Source organism: Lithobates pipiens, unplaced genomic scaffold (assembly GCF_037356315.1).
Source record: "Lithobates pipiens isolate NorthernLeopardFrog02 unplaced genomic scaffold, aLitPip1_a1.2 Scaffold_16, whole genome shotgun sequence".
NCBI classification, from domain to species: domain Eukaryota; kingdom Metazoa; phylum Chordata; class Amphibia; order Anura; family Ranidae; genus Lithobates; species Lithobates pipiens.
Window position 1 is genome coordinate 497,921,502 of NW_027507748.1, and position 20,802 is coordinate 497,942,303.

Consider the following 20,802-nt stretch of genomic DNA (forward strand, 5'->3'; position numbering starts at 1 on the left):
AAGCTATAGTATTCTTTAAAGTCCAGATTTCAAGGCCATCATCCTTTCCGTTATTACCGAGTACCCAAGGTTTTGTACATTGTGCCCCCTGCCATAAGGGTTTAGAAGTTCTTTCTCACTGAACATAAACGCAACACATCCATCAATGTACTAATATCTATGACAAGGTTGGGGGCAAGTCAGAGTTTTGCAGCTTTAAATCCCTAAACCAGGGTGTAAACTGAGCTCCAGGCACAAAAACGGGCATCTAAAAATATTCCTTGAAAGCCACAAAAGTAATAAATTCACTTTATGTTCACCAAATGTCTTTGCAAACCCAGATGTTACCTTGTAAAAAGTAGTAGGGACGTCATCATTGTGCTGCACTAGCCTGTGCAAGGTGCAGAACTGTGGGAGGGACCCAGCAGGTCCACCTACTAAAGGTTAGGAGGATAAAAGACCAGTCATCATGTACAATGGGGAGAGAGCATCAGTGACAGGACAAATTATAGGAAGCTCTTGCAGAGAAAAGGTTTCATGCTGGATTCTGATCTGAATAAAATATGCAAAGCACACCCACAGTCAAGTACAAACACACATGCCTCTTATATTTAAACAATATTTGCTTATCCCAGAATTCAGCTTTAATATGGAAACTAAACCCTCCCATCCTTTATGATCAAGGAAGCTGCCATTTTAGCCTGTTTGATCTGCAGTTGCCATGGTGCTGCACATGTGATCAGTTATGACACCAGCCATTTGATGATTTAACAGCTTGGTTTGGAGCACTAGCAAATGTGATTAATCATTCACTATATGAAATGAATCGGTGGGTTTAGTTCCACTTTAAGGCTGGGTTCACACTGCTGCGGGGGGAGATCCGGATGTGATTCGCACCGCAAATCACATCCGATCTCCGTAGCGATGCGAGTTCAGCCATACAGATAGTATGGCTGAATTCGCATCGCTCCCGCAGCAAACTCGCACGGGACCCTTTTTTTGGTCCGCAACAGAATCGGATCGCATGGGGGTTCACACCATGCAATCCGATTCCTGTGCGAGTCGGCAGATCGCACTGCGATATGCGGACGGATCTGGGGGTGTCATTAACATATCATTGACACTCCCAGCCGTCCGCATAGGGCAGTGTGAACTGCCGGCGGGAGTAATGCGATGCGGGAAAATGCAGCGGATTCGCGGCGTTCCCGCATCGCAGCGGTGTGAACCCGGGCCTAAGTGATGCTCCAACTCCTTACAAGGTGTGTATTATCGGAGTAGGACAGGCTTCGTTTGTTAGCTCACTTGGGTGTTGACAAACATTACAAAACAAACATTATGGAGTCAATACTCTTAAACATCAACAGATACCACCAGCCGAGGCCCATCATATAGAAAACCATGCCTCCCTTTTTCCATACATTAATGCAACTATTCATGTTCAGGGATTTACAGCCAGATACCTGGGGCAATGGGATTGTACCAGCACATTTGATTGCCCTCTAATGTCTATGCAGTGTCTGTTACAGAGAACACTAGATACCTTATATGTTCTAATTTTGTGGCAGATTCACTTGAAGTTGTTGGGTGCACCCTTATCACCTTTGTTGTTGCAAGCTGCTCTTCACCCGAGGGAGGCCCACTAAGAGAAGGACTGGGAACAAGACAGGAGGTGGACTGCAAGGCTTTGAAACGCACAATGCATTTCAGCAGTTGCCACTGAAATAAGAACTGTATTGTCTAGCGGGGTTAAAAACACTGCCACCCAACCACCAACAAGAGGGACGTTAAATATCACTGCTACTGACCACCAGTGAGGGGGTACTAGTTGTTTTTGCATCCACTGACCCCAATGCTGGGGGTTATGGCTGCCAATACTTAATGTGTTATTGCGGCAGCCACTGACACCACTGCTGGAAGTTGTGGATTGTGGCCATGGGCACCAATCATGTTTTTTTTTTTTTTTTTTTTTTTTTTTTTTTACACGCACATCTTCTCTGTGTACATCGTGGTATGCTGCAAAACATGAAGCAGGACTGAGATTCTCAAATGTGGTGGTGCATTACAGCCTATTCATTTTGAATGGCCTGCTATTGTGCAGCCTTCTTGAAGTTGTTGGGGGCTGCACTTGAAATGGGCTATAATTTTCAAGTTGACAACCACTGCATGAGACATTGAGGAAGCAACAATAGATTGATGAGGTCATGTCGCTCTCCTCCTGTCAGAATGTTACTTGCCAGGACATTCAATTGGCCCTTAGTGCTGTTCCACCCTTTCCCAAATTGTTGCTAAACAGCAGATTAGAAGAAACTGAAATGAGTGTTTGTTAACCCAACATTTCATATTCCTGATATGTGCTGCGGCACCATCTACTTTTATGGGAAAGTATCCAGTTCTTTTAGTATTGCTTCCCTTGTGTGAAAATTCCTGGTAGTCCCTCTGCTTTCCTATTAAAAACTGACCACACCAAGCAGGACAGCACACAGTGGTCAGTTTTCTAGCTCTGCTGGTAACTCAGTATGCTCTCCTCCAATGATCAGACTTGTCCTGACATGCCCTCACCCCCACTGCACAGCCATTCACTGGGAAGCTTAGTGTGCTGCTGCTTCTCCTCCCCCTCCAAGCTCTTATGCAGCTGAGAACAGAGGGAATAGGATCACATAAATACCTTCTTTTTTTTTTTTTTTTTTATGTTTAAGATCTATACACACATTTGTGCCTTTCATTTAAATTTTAAACTGAATGGGTTGTTTTACAAGGTGAGGGTTTACAACCACTTAACATTAATATGTGTTTAAAGGGATATTAAAGTCTTGTTTTTCTGTTCTTTAAAATAACAAACATACCTGCTTTGTGCAATGGTTTTGCACAGAGCAGCCCAGATCCTCCTCTTTAGGGTCCCACGCTGGTGCCCCTGGCCCCTCCCTCCAACTGGGTGCAGGCTGCTTGCTGTGGGGGGGGAGGGGCGTGCACCTAAGCAGGCATGCTCCTGACCCGCAGCTGTGTGTCCATTCGCACACTGAGCTGTAACTCAGCCCTGCCCCCACGGTTTCCCGATTGGCTAACTGGCTGTGACTGACAGCAAAGCCAATCAGGAGTGTAAGTCCCCAGACAGACAAGGCTCTCATGGATATCGTTGGATCGAGATGGGGTTCAGGTAAGTAATAAGGGGGGCTGCTGCCCACAGAAGGTTTTTTTACCTCCATGCATGAAGGTAAATAACCTTGTGCCTTTACAACCACTTTAAAGTCCAACCCCAGGTTGCTCTCTCCCCCTATTCTTGGAGCATGCGCTCTAGTTAAAAAAAAAAAAAAATTATAATAGACACATTCTTTTTCTCATGGGTCTTCAATCTGGCCTCATGACAATTTCTTTTTTTCTCCAGCAGTGGGTAGACCGAATTCTCCAGAGACCAGAGCCAATTAATAATACACTGAAGAGTAAGCCGCTTCAGATGAGCGCATTAGCCATCCATCCACAGCATAGCCAGGGTTTAGGTGAAGGTACTAGCACAGCTCATCTGCAGATACACAATCAAAAGACACCCGGAATTCACTGCAATACTTCCCCCTTTAATGATCCTTCATGCAAAAGACATCACAGACAGTACAAGTTGACATGTTATGCACTGTGACAAGCACTTATAACCAAATTCCAGGTGGCTTTTGATTGTCCAATTAATAATAGGAGTTCTGTTCTCTGCATCATTCTTCTATGCACCCTGGCCGGATCTAGTGGGGTGCTGGGATGGGCTGCACCCCCCTAGATTTCAGATACACTCCCCTCAAATCCCAGGCAGTAGACATCTAATTTGCCAGCTCTGCTGCCCCTCCACAAAGAAACAGGTTCTGCCCTCTGTTGGGTAATCGCTGCTGTTTGGTTCCGCCATTCTCTCCCCCTCACAGCTGTATGCTCTCCGGCAAGGAAGCAGTGAGAATTCCTTACTCTAACCCGATCTCCTTAACTGCTGGCACATCACCTGGCCTAGGGACCACCACACACACACTACTGCTCTCCAGATTCGTTCTTCTCACTCCAGGGCTGAACAGCAAGTGAAAAACTATCAATGCCGCTCCATCGAAAAGCCTGGAGACCCTTTGTTTCACTACTTCTGGAGGTGGTTCTGCCCCACTTTTGCCATATTTCTAAAGGTTAAAGAACTGTCACTCATATTTGCCCTTCAGAACTGCTGCTACATCTCTTGGCACATGGGTCCCTGCACTGTGATCTTCCAGGCTCCTACCACTCCCCCCAGGGTTTAAAAAGGAGAGGTTATCCTAAAAAATAAAAATAATTTTTTTTTTAATAATAATAGGTTTGCCGGCTGATGTCCCAACATCCACATCTCTGAATTTAAAGATGATGGGCATCCATGTGGTACCACCTTTAGTGTACGGTTATGAGGAGTCGTGCGCCCAGTATTATTTTTTATTGTTTATCGTCTGATATACAAGAAAACAATATCCCAAACTTTCTTTATAATAAACCACCCCTAAAGAAGGAAAATGTACAATAATGCTATAACTTCCGAAACATGTTGGGTTTATGGCTGTATATCTAATCTGCTGACCTTACTGTTGTGGATGGCACTTTGGAATTGTAAGCTTGGGTTAAAGTGGTTGTATAGTCTTTTTTTACAACTTTTACCTACAGGAAAGTCTATAATAAGGCTTTCCTGTAGGAAAAAAATAATAAAAAAATAAATCTCCTAAACTTGTACGGTTTAGGAGATATTCCCCTCGCAATCCGCCGCTGACTGCAGCGGGGCATGCGCACAGGGGACTCTCAGCTGAAAGTCTGGCAGACGCCGGACCCTGCCGGAAAGAAATCTCCCATGCGCCGGAACCACAATACCCAGAAGACACGCCGGGAAACATGTCAGCTCCCTCTGCGTGGATCGGGCCAGATGTCGGGGCCTCATTCTAAGGTAAGTATTTCATAATGAGCTAGTATGTGGTGCATACTAGCTCATTATGCCTTTTCCCTTGTAGGTCAGGAAAAGAAAAAGAAAAAAAAAAAAAAAAAAAAAAAAAAAAACACAACACCTGAGCAGGTTTACTACCGCTTTAATTTTTGATACTTTATATATGTCTACTCATTGATGTATTATTTCAATTTATGATTGTTGGATATTTGTATGCTATCTGCACTGTTTACATGAATAAAGTTGGTAGTAAATGTGCCTTTTAATTATGTGATTTATATATACACTCCTTATTCTGCCATATAAAAAGTCCAAAGGGGCATCTCTCAAATTCCATTGTTGCATATTTTCTATAAATTGGATAGATAGTTACATAGTTAATCTGGTTGAAAAAAATTAATAAATAAATAAGATACTAGTCCATCTAGTTTAACCAACATAAATGCCTGTAGTAATAAATAAAACAGCTTTTAATTAAATTAATTTTTTGATCAGTGAGACACTAATGCATTCCAATTTCAGAATTCCCTACACCACACCTTCACTGAGGGGGGAGGCACTGCACCCCCCACATATTGTAAAAGATGGGAAACATTGTTTGGTTCTCTAAGGCCCCTTTCACACTGGGGCGGTTTTCAGGCGCTACAGCGCTAAAAATAATGCCTGTGTAGCACCTGAAACAACCGGCCCCTTTCCCTCCAGTGTGAAAGCTGGAGGGCTTTCACACTGGGGCGGTGTGCTGGCAGGACGGTGAAAAAAGTCCTGCTAGTCGCATCTTTGGAGCGGTGAAGAAGCGGTGTATTCACCGCTCCTACCCATTCAATGGGACAGCGCGGCTATACCGCCGGCAAAGCGCCTCTGCAGCGGAACTTTGCAGGTGGTTTTAACCCCTTTTTCAGCCGCTAGCGGGGGGTTAAAACCGCCCCACTAGTGGCCGCATACCGCCGCTAAAACAACATCAAATCGCTGCTAAAAATAGCGGCGCTTTAGCGCCGACGCCCGCACCTCCCCAGTGTGAAAGGGGCCTAACTTTGCTGTAGCTGCGATCGTCAGCTTTTGTGACGGGGAAGAGATTGGGTGCGGTTCTGCTGGATGAGGACGACTGTCATTAGCCACTGCTAAAGCCAATCACAGTCCTGCTAGCCCCGGCCACCATCTGGGAGGAAGATTACTTGATTCGTTGCCACTAATAATTTCAGAAAGAAGGGATGTCACCGATTGTGGAATTACTGTTAAGCTTCTTGGAACTTTTGAAATGATTCCTTGAACCTTTGTGTCACTTACTACTGAACCCCCCTCCATTATGTGTCCCTTTAAGCCACAGCCAGTATTCAGCGCAATGAAAATAAATAAATAAATTAATTAATTAATTAATTTAAAAAAAAAATTAAAAAAAAAAAAAAAAAATCACATCCAACTTTTGCTGTGGCACGGAGCGCCTCACTTTTTCTCAGCTGCAGGGGCCCAACTTATGATTCCGCACACAGGCCCACTGCTTTCAGAAAATACCCCTGACTTCATCATTGCGCATCTATTCCAGATGCTTGTATGTGATGTCACATACAAGCACATGGGCTGGATGAGTGTAACAGGACAGATAGATGGGTTTCATCTCTGCTTCCTTTCCCCACTATGCATATCACAGATAAGACTAGTGGTGGAGCAGATGAGCAGGAGGGTACACAGCACCCTGCACCTCTGGACCCCTTTACATTACACAGCTCCCTGCACCTCTGGACCACTTTACATTACACAGCCCTTGTACCTCTGGACCCCTTTACATTACACAGCCCCCCCACAGCTCTGGACCCCCTGCATGTTACACAGACCCCCTACAGTGCAGACCTCCCTACCGTACAGCCCCCCCCCCCCCCATCTACAGTGTAGAACCCCCTACAGTAAAGACCCCCCTACAGTACAGAATCCTCACCTACAGTGCAGACCCTCCTACAGTACAGACCCCTCCACCCTACAGCGCAGACCCCCCTACAGTACAGACCCCTTTACAGTGCAGAATCCTCCCCTACAGTACAGACCCCCCTACAGTACAGACCCCCCTACAGTACAGACCCCCCTACAGTACAGACCCCCCTACAGTACAGACCCCCCTACAGTGCCAAATCTTCCCCTACTGTACAGAACCCTCCCCTATAGTGCAGACCCCCTATAGTACAGACCCCTCTACAGTGCAGAACCCCCCCCCCACAGTGCAGGACCCCCCCACCACAGTAAAGAACCCCCCTACAGTGCCAAATCTTCCCCTACTGTACAGAACCCTCTCCCTATAGTGCAGACCCCCTATAGTAGAGACCCCCCACAGTGCAGGACCCCCCCCCACACTAAAGAACCCCCCTACAGTGCCAAATCTTCCCCTACTGTACAGACCCCTCCCCCTATAGTACAGACCCCCCTACTGTGCAGCCCCCCCCCCACACAGTGCAGACCCCCTAACAATACAGCCCCCCCCCCACAGGCCCATAATGTACCTGAACACACATGAAGAGCCCAAGGCAGTGACATTGCAGGGGGAGGTGCGAACAGCACCCGAGTGGAGTGACACCTGATGGCTCAGTGATCTGGGACCCGGCGCAATAATCCCCTTCTCTCTGTGGTCGCGTGACCCGCGTCACGCCGTTCTGATCAGTCTCAGCAGTCACTCACAGCCGAGCAGAGTAAAGCCGCCTCCCCCTCCTCCTTTACGTCTACACAGTGCTGTGCATGCAGGAGGAGGGGGAGGCGGCTTCACTGTGAGTGACAGCTGCTGCCGAGACTGATCAGAACGGTGCGACTTGACCACAGAGAGAAGGGGATTGTTGCGCCGGGTCCCAGATCACTAAGCTGACAGATGTCACTCCACTCGGGTGCTGCTCGCACCTCCCCCCTGCAATGCCGCCCACTGCCAGTGCCTCGGGCTCTCTCTGTGTGGGCTGCGAACCAACGGCGCTGTCTCCTCTTCAGTTGCGGAGGGGGGAGGGCGTGGCCTGACACCCCCCCCAATGTGTGGCACCCGGGGCGGCCCGCCCCCCACTTTGTCCGCCTCTGTTCATCGGTAAGGACAGAAGAGCATGGGGGTACGGCGGTGGAGCAGATGAGAAGGGGGGGTGAACATTGGTGGGACAGATGTGCAGTGGGGTTACAGTGATCTGAGGGGTGAAGGTGCATAAATTGGGGCTGATCTGAGAGCGCAGGATGTTAATTTCTCACTACTAAAGTAGTTTACAGCATTTACTTTATAAAAAAAATAAAAAAAATTTTTTTCACAATTGAGAGAGTGTGATGTAGACATTTTTTTTGTTAAAAAATCAGCACGCTCCATTTCTTTGAAAACATTTTTCGGCACACTGTGCTCAAAAGGTTGCCTACCCCTGATCTATATAGTATGAAGTTTAAAAACAAAGATGTTTTCTACAAATGCAGTTGGTCACATGCCCTGAAAGTGAAGCTAATCTGCAGGCCTTGTTCACAATGAATGTTGTTACTCACTTCTTGACCCACTTAGAGAAAAGGCTCTCTCAGGAAAGGCATCAATAGCATGAATGTGCAGCATTGCAAAAATACGCAATGAAAAGTAGGCTGCTCAGGTCAACAAAATTAAGTTGTTAAATAAAAAAAAAAAAAAAAAAAAACTACAGTAGCTAAAGATTATAAAATAATAAAAAAACTTCTTGTCAAATATTTACACATAACTTTCTACAATCTTTTTCTAACACACAAATGTATTTAATGAAAAAGTAGCGAGTTCTTTTCAGACTAGGAATCGCAGAAGAAACAAAGCAAGAGATGTTAAATTACTCATGGTTCTATTCAATGGCATTGAACAGTTTACAGGAATGTCTGGGTGATGACGGACGAGATTACACAACAGGAATCAGGAATCAGGGCCCATTCAGAACTCTCATTCCATGGTACGCAGTTATACACGGTACTGTTCATCCTTATGGAGAATGCACCAGGAATGTAGAAAGCAGCAGTTATTCAAAGTATATGGAAACTCAATCTCTAAGACCCCTTTCACACCACACCGCCCATAGCGTTGGCGGTAAAACGCCACTATTTTTAGCGGTGTTTTACTGCGCATTTCGGCCGCTAGCGGGGAGCTTTTACCCCCCGCTAGTGGCCAAGGGTTAAAACTGCCAGCAATACACTGCAATTGCAGCGTTTTGCCGGCGGTATTACAACGCTGCCCCATTGATTTCAATGGGGAGCAGCGGTGGAGGAGCGGTAAACACACCGCTCGTTCACCGCTCCAAAGAAGCTGCTGGCAGGACTTTTCCCTGATGTCCTGCCAGCGCACTGCTGCAGTGTGAAAGCCCTTGGGGGGGGGGACAAAAATAAAAATTTAAAGTAAAAAATAAAAAGCTAAATACAGGGCTCACCCCGAATCCAGTAGAGACAAGTTCAGTCTTACACTGCTGGCACACTCGAACCCTGAGAATTGAGATATGTCAGAAATGTTGTATCCCATACCCCTATCCAAGGAATCCAGACAGACACATCCATTACGTGTATACCCCATAAAGCCACCGGCCCAGAGTATAGACCTGTTGGGGAGAGCTCACAATATCTTATGATACATGCAATGATATGATTTAAAACAACTTACACCATAATATATATATATATATATATATATATATATATATATATATCTCAATGTATCAAGTAATCAAAACCTATCATCTATATCCCTCATAAAGAAATGGTGAAATCTATCCATCTATATATGCCAAAAAAGATTTTTTGCTCAAAACCACACAAAAAGCCAACTCTCAGAGGACATTGGTTACACCCAATGCCCATAACCTTGTCTATAGGGAGTCCCAAAGTGCTCAAAAACCAAGTCGCATGCCCCTATGTATAGCAATACAAACTCTAAATAATGTCACCTCGTGTTTGGAACAGATCCAGGAGAACGGGTCTGTCCGTAGGCGTCTGGCCGGAGCAACGGACTTAAGGCTGATGATTTCTTTATACACTGTAAGTGCAATTTTACTTTTTAGTAATAAAGGGTTTTACACTATTTGGAGTTCTATTTCTCTTCCATGGTTTTGGTATACCTATCCCGAGTCCCTCTAAATTCATGAGACAGATTTTTTGGGAGCATTTTTCTACAATCCTTATATTGGAGTGGTGGCACGAGGGGAATATCGAGGACCCCTCTGGATTGGGAGACGATTATATATTCATATGCCTTTTGTGACCCTCTGTAGTGGGGGGGGGGTCACGATTTTCTGGTAAGCGGCAAATGAAATTTTTTTGGTGGCGGATCAAGCACTACTTAATCGCACACAGCAGTGGATCGCTTATGGTTCATTTGTGGAGGACTTTATTCACACTCTTGAAAGAACTCTCTTTTGATTTACACATACAGACTTGTAATCCATACCCTGGGTGTATTTAGAGTTTGTATTGCTATACATAGGGGCATGCGACTTGGTCCTATACTGCAAGGAATAGGGGGTTCGCATGGTCTGAGTTTGTAATTAGAGGTCGACCGATATATCGGCCGGCCGATATATCGGCCGATATTTGCCGTTTTTTAATTAATCGGCATCGGCTGATTGTGCTGGTAAAAAGCCGATTTAGAACTACAGGGACTTTGAAATGACTTCTGTAAGAAGTCAGTGTAAGTTGCCATAGAAACACTTTCCTCCTCTCTGGGCAGGCTGCCAAGAAAAGAACAAAATGATACAATGTTTACACTTGAATGAATGAAGTCATCTCTGTGTGTAGAAGTTCTCAGTTTAACCATTTAAAGACTAAATCTTTTCTGACACTTGTTGCTTACAAGTAAAAATCCTGTATTTTCTGCCAGAAAATCACTTAGACCCCCCAAAAATTATATATCTTTTTTTAGCAGAGATCCTAGGGAATAAAATAGCGGTTGTTGCAATATTTTATGTCACACGGCATTTGCACAGATGTCTTTCAAATGCATTTTTTTGGGGAAAAAAATACACTATTTAAAAAATAAAAATAAAATAAAAAAACAGTAAAGTTAGCCCATTTTTTTTTTTTTGTCCAAAAGTTTTGACTACCTGTTTTTATTTAATATATAGGTTTTTTTTTTTTTTTTTTAATCTAAATCATACATACAAGTAAACTGATTGGAGGTTTGTTTTGTTTAATAAATGTTTAAATGTAAGAAATTTTCTGTATCACTTATGAAGGCTGCTTTCACACTGGAGCGGGCAGGTGTTGATGGTAAAACGCAAGTTTTAGCGGCTCTTTACCATCATTTTAGCGGTGCTATTTGGCTGCTAGTGGGGCGCATAAAACCCAGCTAGCGGCCAAGGAAGAGGTTAAATGCGCCCATGAAGCACTGCTGCCAAATCGCATTGCATGTGCTTCGGCAGTGGTGCCCATTCATATCAATGGGCAGGAGTGGTGGAGGAGCGGTATACACCACTCCAAACGTGTTGCTTGCAGGACTTTTTTTTAAGATCCTGCCAGCGCATCGCCTCAGTGTGAAAGCACTCTGTCTTTCACACAGACTGCAGGGGAGCCATTTTGCAGGCACTTTACAGGCGCTATTTTTAGCCCAAAAGCGCCTGAAAAATGCCCCAGTGGGAAAGGTGTGTTAGATCAAGGGGGATTTAAAAAAAATTAATAAAAAAAGGAAAAAAATAAATAAATAAAATAAAATCGGCCTAACATATCGGCCCAAAAAAAAAAAAAAAAAAAAAAAAAAAAAAAAAAAAAAAATCGGCATCATATATCGGCTATCGGCCGCCATGATTTCTAAATATTGGCATCGGCCAGAGAAAAACCCATATCGGTCGACCTCTATTTGTAATATTTATATGCATTTATTATTTATGGTTTGATTTCATATTAATTTATGTTTAGAGGCTGGGAACAGCCCATAATTCATTGTTACTTTATTTATGTATACACAATTTGATGTTTGTGGGATTTAGCGCAGCTTATATTTTTATCTTTAGTTTTTTTCTGTAGTTATGTGACACAGTTAAGCCGCAGCCAAATCTGATCCGTCTAGGATCAATCTATATAATGGTTTCTTGTGTCTCACCTTATCAAAAAAAAATTTCCCCCCTTTTTTCATTTCTATAGATTTACACAACGCAAGGAGACAACTCTAGTCCCTGCGTGCAAGGACGGCTTCACAGGATGCAGAGCAGCGGAGTGTAAATTATGCGAGCACTGAACAGGTAAGTATATTTTTCAATTCTGAGAACCAGCGCTCAGGCAAACCTTAGAGAGAGAGAGGTGTATTTTATTGCAAAAGAGACGTGGGATGACAAATTTTGCAATAAAACCACCATTTGCGCCTTTGTTTCTGCTTTAGGCTGGGTTCAAAACTATGCGAATTGGATTCAGGTTTCTTCGCATAGCAGGAGAATGTGACCGGCTTTCTATGGACCTGGTTCACACATCTCTGCAGCGGCTCCTGTGCAATTTTCACAGGGGCCCTTGTGCATCTTTTGGCCCGTTTCAGGTCCAAATTCAGCCCAAAATTTGGACTGAAATCTGACCCGAAACTGCGAAAGGAGATGCACCGGACTCCTGCTGTAAGCCGCTGAGTGTTCAAGTGTAAACCCAGCCTCAAAGTGAGGCTAAAGTAATTTTTTTCCCCCCGTTAAAAATAACACACTTATACTTCTCTGAAAAACCACTTTACAGCGCAGGTAGCAGCTTCGATCCTCTTCTTGGGTCCACATTTGGTGCTCCTGGCCCCTCCCTCCTGTTGAGTGCCCCCACAACAAGCAGCTTGCTATGGGGAAAGCCGAGTCACAGCTCCTTGTGTCCATTCAGACAGAGCCGTGGCCCGTCTCTCTCTCTCTCTTCATTGGCTCACTGACTTTGACAGCAGCCAATGGCGCAGCACTGCTGTCTCAGCCAACGAGGAGGGGGAGTCTCAGACGGCCGAGTCTCATGTAACAATGCTGGATCTAGATGGACCTCAGGTAATTATCAAGGGGGGCTGCTACACACAGAAGGCATTTTACACTGACGCCTATCTCATTTCTTGAAACACTAACAAGCCAGGAAAGTATAAATAACCCCCAAATTACCCCTTTTTGGATAGTAGATATTCCATGGTATTTAGACATGGTGAGTTTTTTCAAAAATGTAATTTTTTTCCCCACAATTCTTTGCAAAATATAGATTTTTTTTTTCCCCCCTAATCATTTTATTTATTTTTTCATATTAACAGGTTATTACACACACACACACACACACACACACACACACACCACAAATTATACCTCAAAACACATTCTGCTACTCCGAGTATGGCGATACCCCATGTGAGACTTTTACAGAGCCTGACCACATAGAGAAGGTCCAACATGCAGGGAGCACCATCAGGTATTCTATGACAGGGTTTCTCAACTCCAGTCCTTAAGGCGCCCCAACAGGTCATGTTTTCAGGATTTCCCTCAGATGAAACAGACGTGCTAATTACTAAGTGAAACTGATCAAATCACCTGTGCAAAATAATGGAAAGCCTGAAAACATGACCTGTTGGGGCGCCTTGAGGACTGGAGTTGAAAAACACTGTTCTAGGAACATAAATACAAAATCTAAATTTCCTGACTACCTTTTGAAGGCCCTGGAGCACCAGAACAATGGAAACTCCAAAAAATGACCCCATTTTGTAAATAAAACAACCCAATGTATAATCTATGAGGCATAATGAGTCTTTTGAACATGTCATTTTTGTCTACAATTTTTTGGAAAATGTGGAAAGAAAATGAAAAAACAAATTTTTTTCATTACACAAAGTTGTCCATTTATACAATATTTCTAACACATAGCATGTACATACCAAAAATTACACCCCAAAATAGATTCTTCTACTCCTGAGTATGGAGATACAACATGTGGTTGACTTTCTACAGTCTTGTCACATACAGAGGCCTAACATGCAGGGAGCACCATCAGGTGTTCTAGGAGCATACATTTCTCAAATCTAATTTGACTACCAATTACACTTTTGTGAAGCACTTTAGTGGCATGGATGAGCATGAATGCGGATGGATATGGCCGAGCAATAAATGTGGATGGCAGAGTATGACTAAGTATCGCTGGGTATACTGGTTATGCTAAGCATGGATGGATAGAGGAGTATTGCTGAGTATCGATGGATGAGTACTGCCTAGTATGGATGGATGAGCATGGATAGATGAGAATGGCAGAGGGATGGGTGAGCATGGATGGATGAGGCTACAATTGGCACAGATCAGCACTGTGGGCATTTCAGATCCAACCCACAGTGCTGCTGCAACCGATCTCTCCCCTCGCACTGTACCGATTGGTACAAAGAAAGGAGAGAGGAACTGGCCATGACGCCGGTTTGTTTACAAGTGATTGCTCCGTCATTTGACAGAGTGATCACGTGGTAAATGGCTGCTATCGGCCATATACCGTGATCCATGATGCGCTGGGTCTTCTGGACCCGGTGGTCACGGATACTCCCGTGTGCGTGCCCGATTCTGGGAGGACGTCAATGTAAGCCCTCCCAGAGTTATCGAGCCGCGATGTAGCCATCATTCTGTGGTTAATAGATACAAATTTTTCTCTCCTTATTGCAGTGTTTCTCAACTCCAGTCCTCAAGCACCCCAACAGGTCATGTTTTCAGGCTGACCATTATTTTGCACCACAGGTGATTTAATCAGTTTCACTGCCTTAGTAATTACCACAGCCAGTTCATCTGAGGGAAATCCTGAAAATATGACCTGTTGGGGCACCTTATTGTATTATTAACCTCATTTTGCACAGGTTGGTGGGTTTACCGCCAACCACCTCCTCACTATCAGTTTCCGTGCCAGAAAGGCATCCAATTATTGCCGTTTGTCTACCCCGTATTTTATCTTCCATATAGCCCAATATACATATCTTTGGGTCTAAATCAAGAGTTGTTCCAAATACTGTAGTTATTGTTCCGATAACTTCTCTCCAGTATCTATTTAAACTTTGGACGTCTCCACATTACTTGAATTAGATCTTCCTTTAGATTCCTATATCGTGGGCACTTGGCATCCGGCCTCCACCCACATAGGAATGATTTCTGAGGTGTCTTATATGCCCTGTGCTGCAACAGTAGATGTGACGCTGTCTGTGATGGTCATAGGGTACTTAATAGACCCATTTCCAAAATGCGTTTCCACTGCCCATTTGGTATATCCCCCATATCTTCCGCCCATCTCTTCCTACAGGGAAGCTCCTTGTTCCCCCTTATAACTCCATCACATATACTGTCATATGAATGAGATCAAATTCCTGGACGTATTGGTGTCTATTACTTTCTGAAGAATAATCACCTCACTCCACTCCACTGGCCTCTCTTTAAAAATGGGTCCCTACAAATAAACTAAAACAGAATAAAAATAAATAAATAAAATTGGGTCCCTAAAGCATGTCTAATCATAAAATTAAAAAATAAATAAAAATAAAAAAGGGATTGATTTGTTATATTGTATTCCTCGAGTTCCTGGAATGATTTAAAGACATCTACCTTATATAATTGAGCAAGATGAAGATGACCGCATCTCTCCCAGTCCCTACTTTTCTCTACATTGAGTAGTTCCTACAACCAATTTAAGTCAATAGGAAGCTTTAACAAAAATGAATTAGTCTTTAACAGCAGACTTATTCAGATATCTAAATATATTCTAGCGACATTTGTTTCTTCTGTGGTAACAAAGATTGCTGCTTATTCACAAATGGATTGATCTACTAAACAAAACCACCAGAATAATTAGTGGTCTGTGCCCAGCCTGCTTAAGGGCCGGTTCACACAGCGAGGCGCGGCGAGGCGTCTCCGACTTGCCTCGCCGCGACCTGCGGGGATCTCAGCGGCGACTTGCAGAGGACTTCTGTATAGAAGTCAATGCAAGTCGCCCCCGAAGTCGCCCAGAAGTAGTACAGGAACCTTTTTTCTGAGTCGGAGCGACTCGAGTCGCTCCTCTCAGAACGGTTCCATAGTACTGAACGGGAGCGACTTGCGGGAGCGAGGCGAGGCGAGCCGTGTCGCCTCGCATCGCATCGCTGTGTGAACCGGCCCTTAGAGTAAACCTGTTACAAATACGGGCAATGCAAATGCGTAAAATATGAAAAATAAATAAATAAATCTCCAAAAGTAGTGCAGAAACTACTTTTGTGAATCGGTGTGGCGCCGCAAATGTGGCATTGCACCGATTCAGGCGGTGCCTTTGCCGGCAATAGCCACTAATTTGACATGTCAAATCGCTGCAATGTGAACCAGTACTTAAAGAGCAATTTGTTTTTAAGATTTTTATTTTTGGTTAGAATTCTGCCTTATGTAATCAGAGCAGCATGACATCCAGGTAGCCAGTACTATCAAATGGAGAGTTCTGCAGTAGCAGCCAACATATGATTTTCAGTAGACATGTGCAAGTGGTTTCGTACGAAACGAAAATTCGTAAGAATCCGAAATACTAATTTTTATGCATACAAATTCCTTCAGAAATAGGAAATTTCGTTTACAAATTTCGGATCCAAATTCATAAAACGAAAATTCGTAATTGTTAAGAAAAAGTTAATGAACCTAAAAGTTAAAAACCCAGGAAGTCAGCACAGGGATGGTGGGACCCCTATGGGAATTTCTATGCTTACGAATTTCGGATTCAAATTAACAGAATTGTGACTGGTGTTTTGTTCACCAATCAGAGGACATCAGCACAGCACAGGGATGGTGAGAACATCTCATAATGGCCACAGCGGGTGTACACTCAGACCCGGGAACTCAGCACAGGGATGGTGGGAACCCCTCATAATGGGCACAGCGGGTGTACACTCAGACCCGGGGAACTCAGCACAGGGATGGTGGGAACCCCTCATAATGGGCACAGCGGGTGTACACTCAGACCCGGGAACTCAGCACAGGGATAGTGGGAAATCCTCATAATGGACACAGCAGCTGTACAAACCTGGGAACTTAGCACAGGGATGGTGGGAACCCCTCATAATGGGCACAGCGGGTGTACACTCAGACCCGGGAACTCAGCACAGGGATGGTGGGAAATCCTCATAATGGACACAGCAGGTGTACAGACCTGGGAACTTAGCACAGGGATGGTGGGAACCCTATGGGAATTTCTATACTTACGAATTTCATACGACATTTCGTCAACGAATTTCGGATCCAAATGATCAGAAACATGACTGGTGTTTCATTCACCAATCAGAGGAAGTCAGCACAGGGATGGTGGGAACCCCTCATAATGATAAATTCATCAGAACGAACTTTCGTTATGTTAACGAAAAGTCTACGAATCTAACGAAAATTCGTGCGGAACGAAACAAAACTATTTTTTTTTTGATGGGGCACATGTCTTATTTTCAGTACAGGTTTCCTTTAAGCTTAAATTACTGACACTGTTTGTGTGATAATGTTTACATAACCAGTTTTGATTAGTACTGATTTTCCAGGAATTAGAAAACACCTACGCGTTTTAATACACATGCATTTCCACTGAAAGTCAACGAAAAAGCATGTCAATGCAAGTAAAAGCATACTTGAACCCGCATTGATGTGTATTTTTATGCACATTGAAGTGCAATGCTAAGAGCATTGTACACTGCAACGTGTTACAATGTGTGGTTTTATGCATTTCTGTTTACTCCAATGGAATATGCATGCATCTAAAAACAAGGAGGGGAGAATCCAGCTTTATTAAATCCCCAAATAAAGACTATGTTGTCCTTAGTCTATGCCAGTGTTCCAGCTCTAGTCAACAGAATGTCCATTGCACAGTTTAAACACAGCCTGTGCACAATGAAATAAGGGGCTGTCATAGGTGACCTCCTAAAACAATGCTAGTTTCCTGGCTGCCAAGCTGACCCTCTAACCTCAATGACACAGAATTGGAATAAGTATGCAACCAGAACTACAGACATGGTTACTTGCAGATAGGAGACTGCATCAAGAGAATCTGCACAACAATCAGACAAGCAGCATTTTATAGAGGAGGGGCATCACACGTAACCCCTGTATTTTTTCTCTATCCATGGGTTATTTTCTAAAAAGCACCCCCATTTCATCAGAAATCTGGAAAAAAAAACATTCCTGCTCTCCCCACACTGATATGAGGAAAAGAGGCTTATAGGAGCACTGAGCACAGGCTATGAGTAGAATAGAAAGCAGTGTATCCTGTAGTACCATATAGGAGGGTACACAGCATAGGACCATAGAGGTGGCGTGATACAAAACAAAACACCCACAATCTCTACCCGCCAATCCAACGCAACATGCCACACAAACTGATGACGCTGTGCCATTCAAAAAGAAAAAAAAAAATATATAAAAATATTTAAACCTGTACATAAAAAGGTGACAAAGATGTGACACCCTCATAGCAGGTTCCCAGCCGTAAATAAGTGAGGATTTAAGCAAGCAAATAAATCCAGCCAACGCTCAAGGATATTCCAAATCCTATTGCCTGGAACAGATTGCACGTCTGCTGCCAACATCCGAGCAATGACAGACCAAATCCTCTTTGGCTAATCAAGGCCTTTCATATAGGTAATGACAGCTCAGTCCTACCAGTACATCATAATGGTCAATCACCGCATCCATGTACTACCAGTAGCATCAGAATGTCAATCAAAAAAATCCCAGGCCAACTAGCACATTAGAACCATCACATACCAGTCCTACCAGTACATCAAATTGTCAATCAAGACATCCCAGTCCTAGCAATACATTGGAATGATAACCAACACATCCCAGTCTTACTGGTACATTGGAATGTCAATTAAAAAATCCCAGTCTTGACTGTGATGTGCTGATTGACATTTCAATGTCACATCAGAATTAACATGTCCCAGTACATGGGAAAGGCAACCAATCTATACCAGTTCTCCCAGTCCCACAGAACCGTCATCCTCATCCCGGGGGCTCCCAGTCCCACAGAACCGTCATCCCCTTCCCGGGGGCTCCCAGTCCCACAGAACCGTCATCCTCATCCCGGGGGCTCCCAGTCCCACAGAACCGTCATCCCCTTCCCGGGGGCTCCCAGTCCCACAGAACCGTCATCCCCTTCCCGGGGGCTCCCAGTCCCACAGAACCGTCATCCCCTTCCCGGGGGCTCCCAGTCCCACAGAACCGTCATCCCCTTCCCGGGGGCTCCCAGTCCCACAGAACCGTCATCCCCTTCCCGGGGGCTCCCAGTCCCACAGAACCGTCATCCCCTTCCCGGGGGCTCCCAGTCCCACAGAACCGTCATCCTCATCCCGGGGGCTCCCAGTCCCACAGAACCGTCATCCTCATCCCGGGGGCTCCCAGTCCCACAGAACCGTCATCCTCATCCCGGGGGCTCCCAGTCCCACAGAACCGTCATCCTCATCCCGGGGGCTCCCAGTCCCACAGAACCGTCATCCTCATCCCGGGGGCTCCCAGTCCCACAGAACCGTCATCCTCATCCCGGGGGCTCCCAGTCCCACAGAACCGTCATCCTCATCCCGGGGGCTCCCAGTCCCACAGAACCGTCATCCTCATCCCGGGGGCTCCCAGTCCCACAGAACCGTCATCCTCATCCCGGGGGCTCCCAGTCCCACAGAACCGTCATCCTCATCCCGGGGGCTCCCAGTCCCACAGAACCGTCATCCTCATCCCGGGGGCTCCCAGTCCCACAGAACCGTCATCCTCATCCCGGGGCTCCCAGTCCCACAGAACCGTCATCCTCATCCCGGGGCTCCCAGTCCCACAGAACCGTCACCTCTCAGTAAATGAGAAGTGTCCCCTGTTATTGTGGAAGGCCCCCTCCTGATGGTGGAGTCCAGTGATCAGCATTCAAGACATGCATCTCCTGAGTCCAGCCAACCTGTTCCCTCCCAGCATGTCCAAGGGGAGCAGTGCTGGTAGACAATGGCAGCACCCCTCACCCATCCATGATTACCAGCTATCCTCGTCTTCATAGCAGTTGTCCAGGTCCAGGATGTCCACTTCATCTAGGATGGTGTTCCCCGGGGACGAGCAGGCCAGCCTGCTGTTGTAGTATCCCAGGGACGGGTCTGATGGGTAGAGGCTCCCGCAGAGTAGAGTGGGTACAGGGCTGGGCAGGCAGAGTGCGGAGGGTCGGGTAAGCAGGCAGGGCTGATGCATTGCGGGAGGAGGCTGCAGCAGGTGCGGGCTGGCGGTGCAGTTACTGACGGCGCTGGCTCTGTTCCGGAGCTGCTCGTTCTGTTTCTCCAGCTTCCTCACCAGTTCCTGCAGCTTCTTCACCTCCAACTCAGCATTCACCACCAGCCCATTGGTGGCCCCCGAGGAGGCGCACTTCACCTCCGCCATCATCTCCCAGCAGCCCGCTACCTCCTCCGGCTCTCCTCTCCTCTCCTCTCCTCTATGAACGCCTCACTCAGGGATGGCTGCTGTGTACAGGCTGCATCCTCCTGTCAGCGCTAATACTATGGATGTGATCTCCGGGCTCCCTCCCACCACAGACCGAGAGAGGGGGCTACACACACACAATGGAACAAAGAGATCCGGGGACACACCGACCGTCCACCGACACCCTCATCTACCACTACTCCGAGAAGGGTGGAGTCATCCCCTTCAATCGTATGCTCTTCATTATACACACCCAATCGCCAATTATACTCTACCACAAGCATTGGAAAGATCCCAACTACACGACAATGAAACATCACTAGTGTTAATAGCATCGTAATATCACTATATCACATTGTAAACATAATTGTAATATCACATTGTAAACATAATCATATGACACTATAAACATCCCTATATGACATTGTAATATCACATTGTAAACATAATCATATGACACTGTAAACATCCCTATATGACATTGTAATATCACATTGTAAACATAATCATATGACACTGTAAACATCCCTATATCACATTGTAAACATAATCATATGACACTGTACACATCACTATATGACA

General features: G+C 45.2%; 1 protein-coding gene across 2 annotated transcripts in view; it reads right to left on the reverse strand.

The window, feature by feature from the left end:
* SLAIN1 (SLAIN motif family member 1) overlaps window positions 1-20,430 on the reverse strand; it is a 111,064-nt gene extending 90,634 nt beyond the window's left edge. For both annotated transcript variants that reach the window (XM_077483065.1, XM_077483064.1), the window contains exon 1: window positions 19,790-20,430. In XM_077483065.1, the coding sequence (XP_077339191.1) occupies window positions 19,790-20,184 (395 nt within the window). In that variant the 5' untranslated portion in view covers window positions 20,185-20,430. The remainder of the gene's footprint in view (window positions 1-19,789) is intronic.
* Window positions 20,431-20,802: the final 372 nt, after the last annotated feature.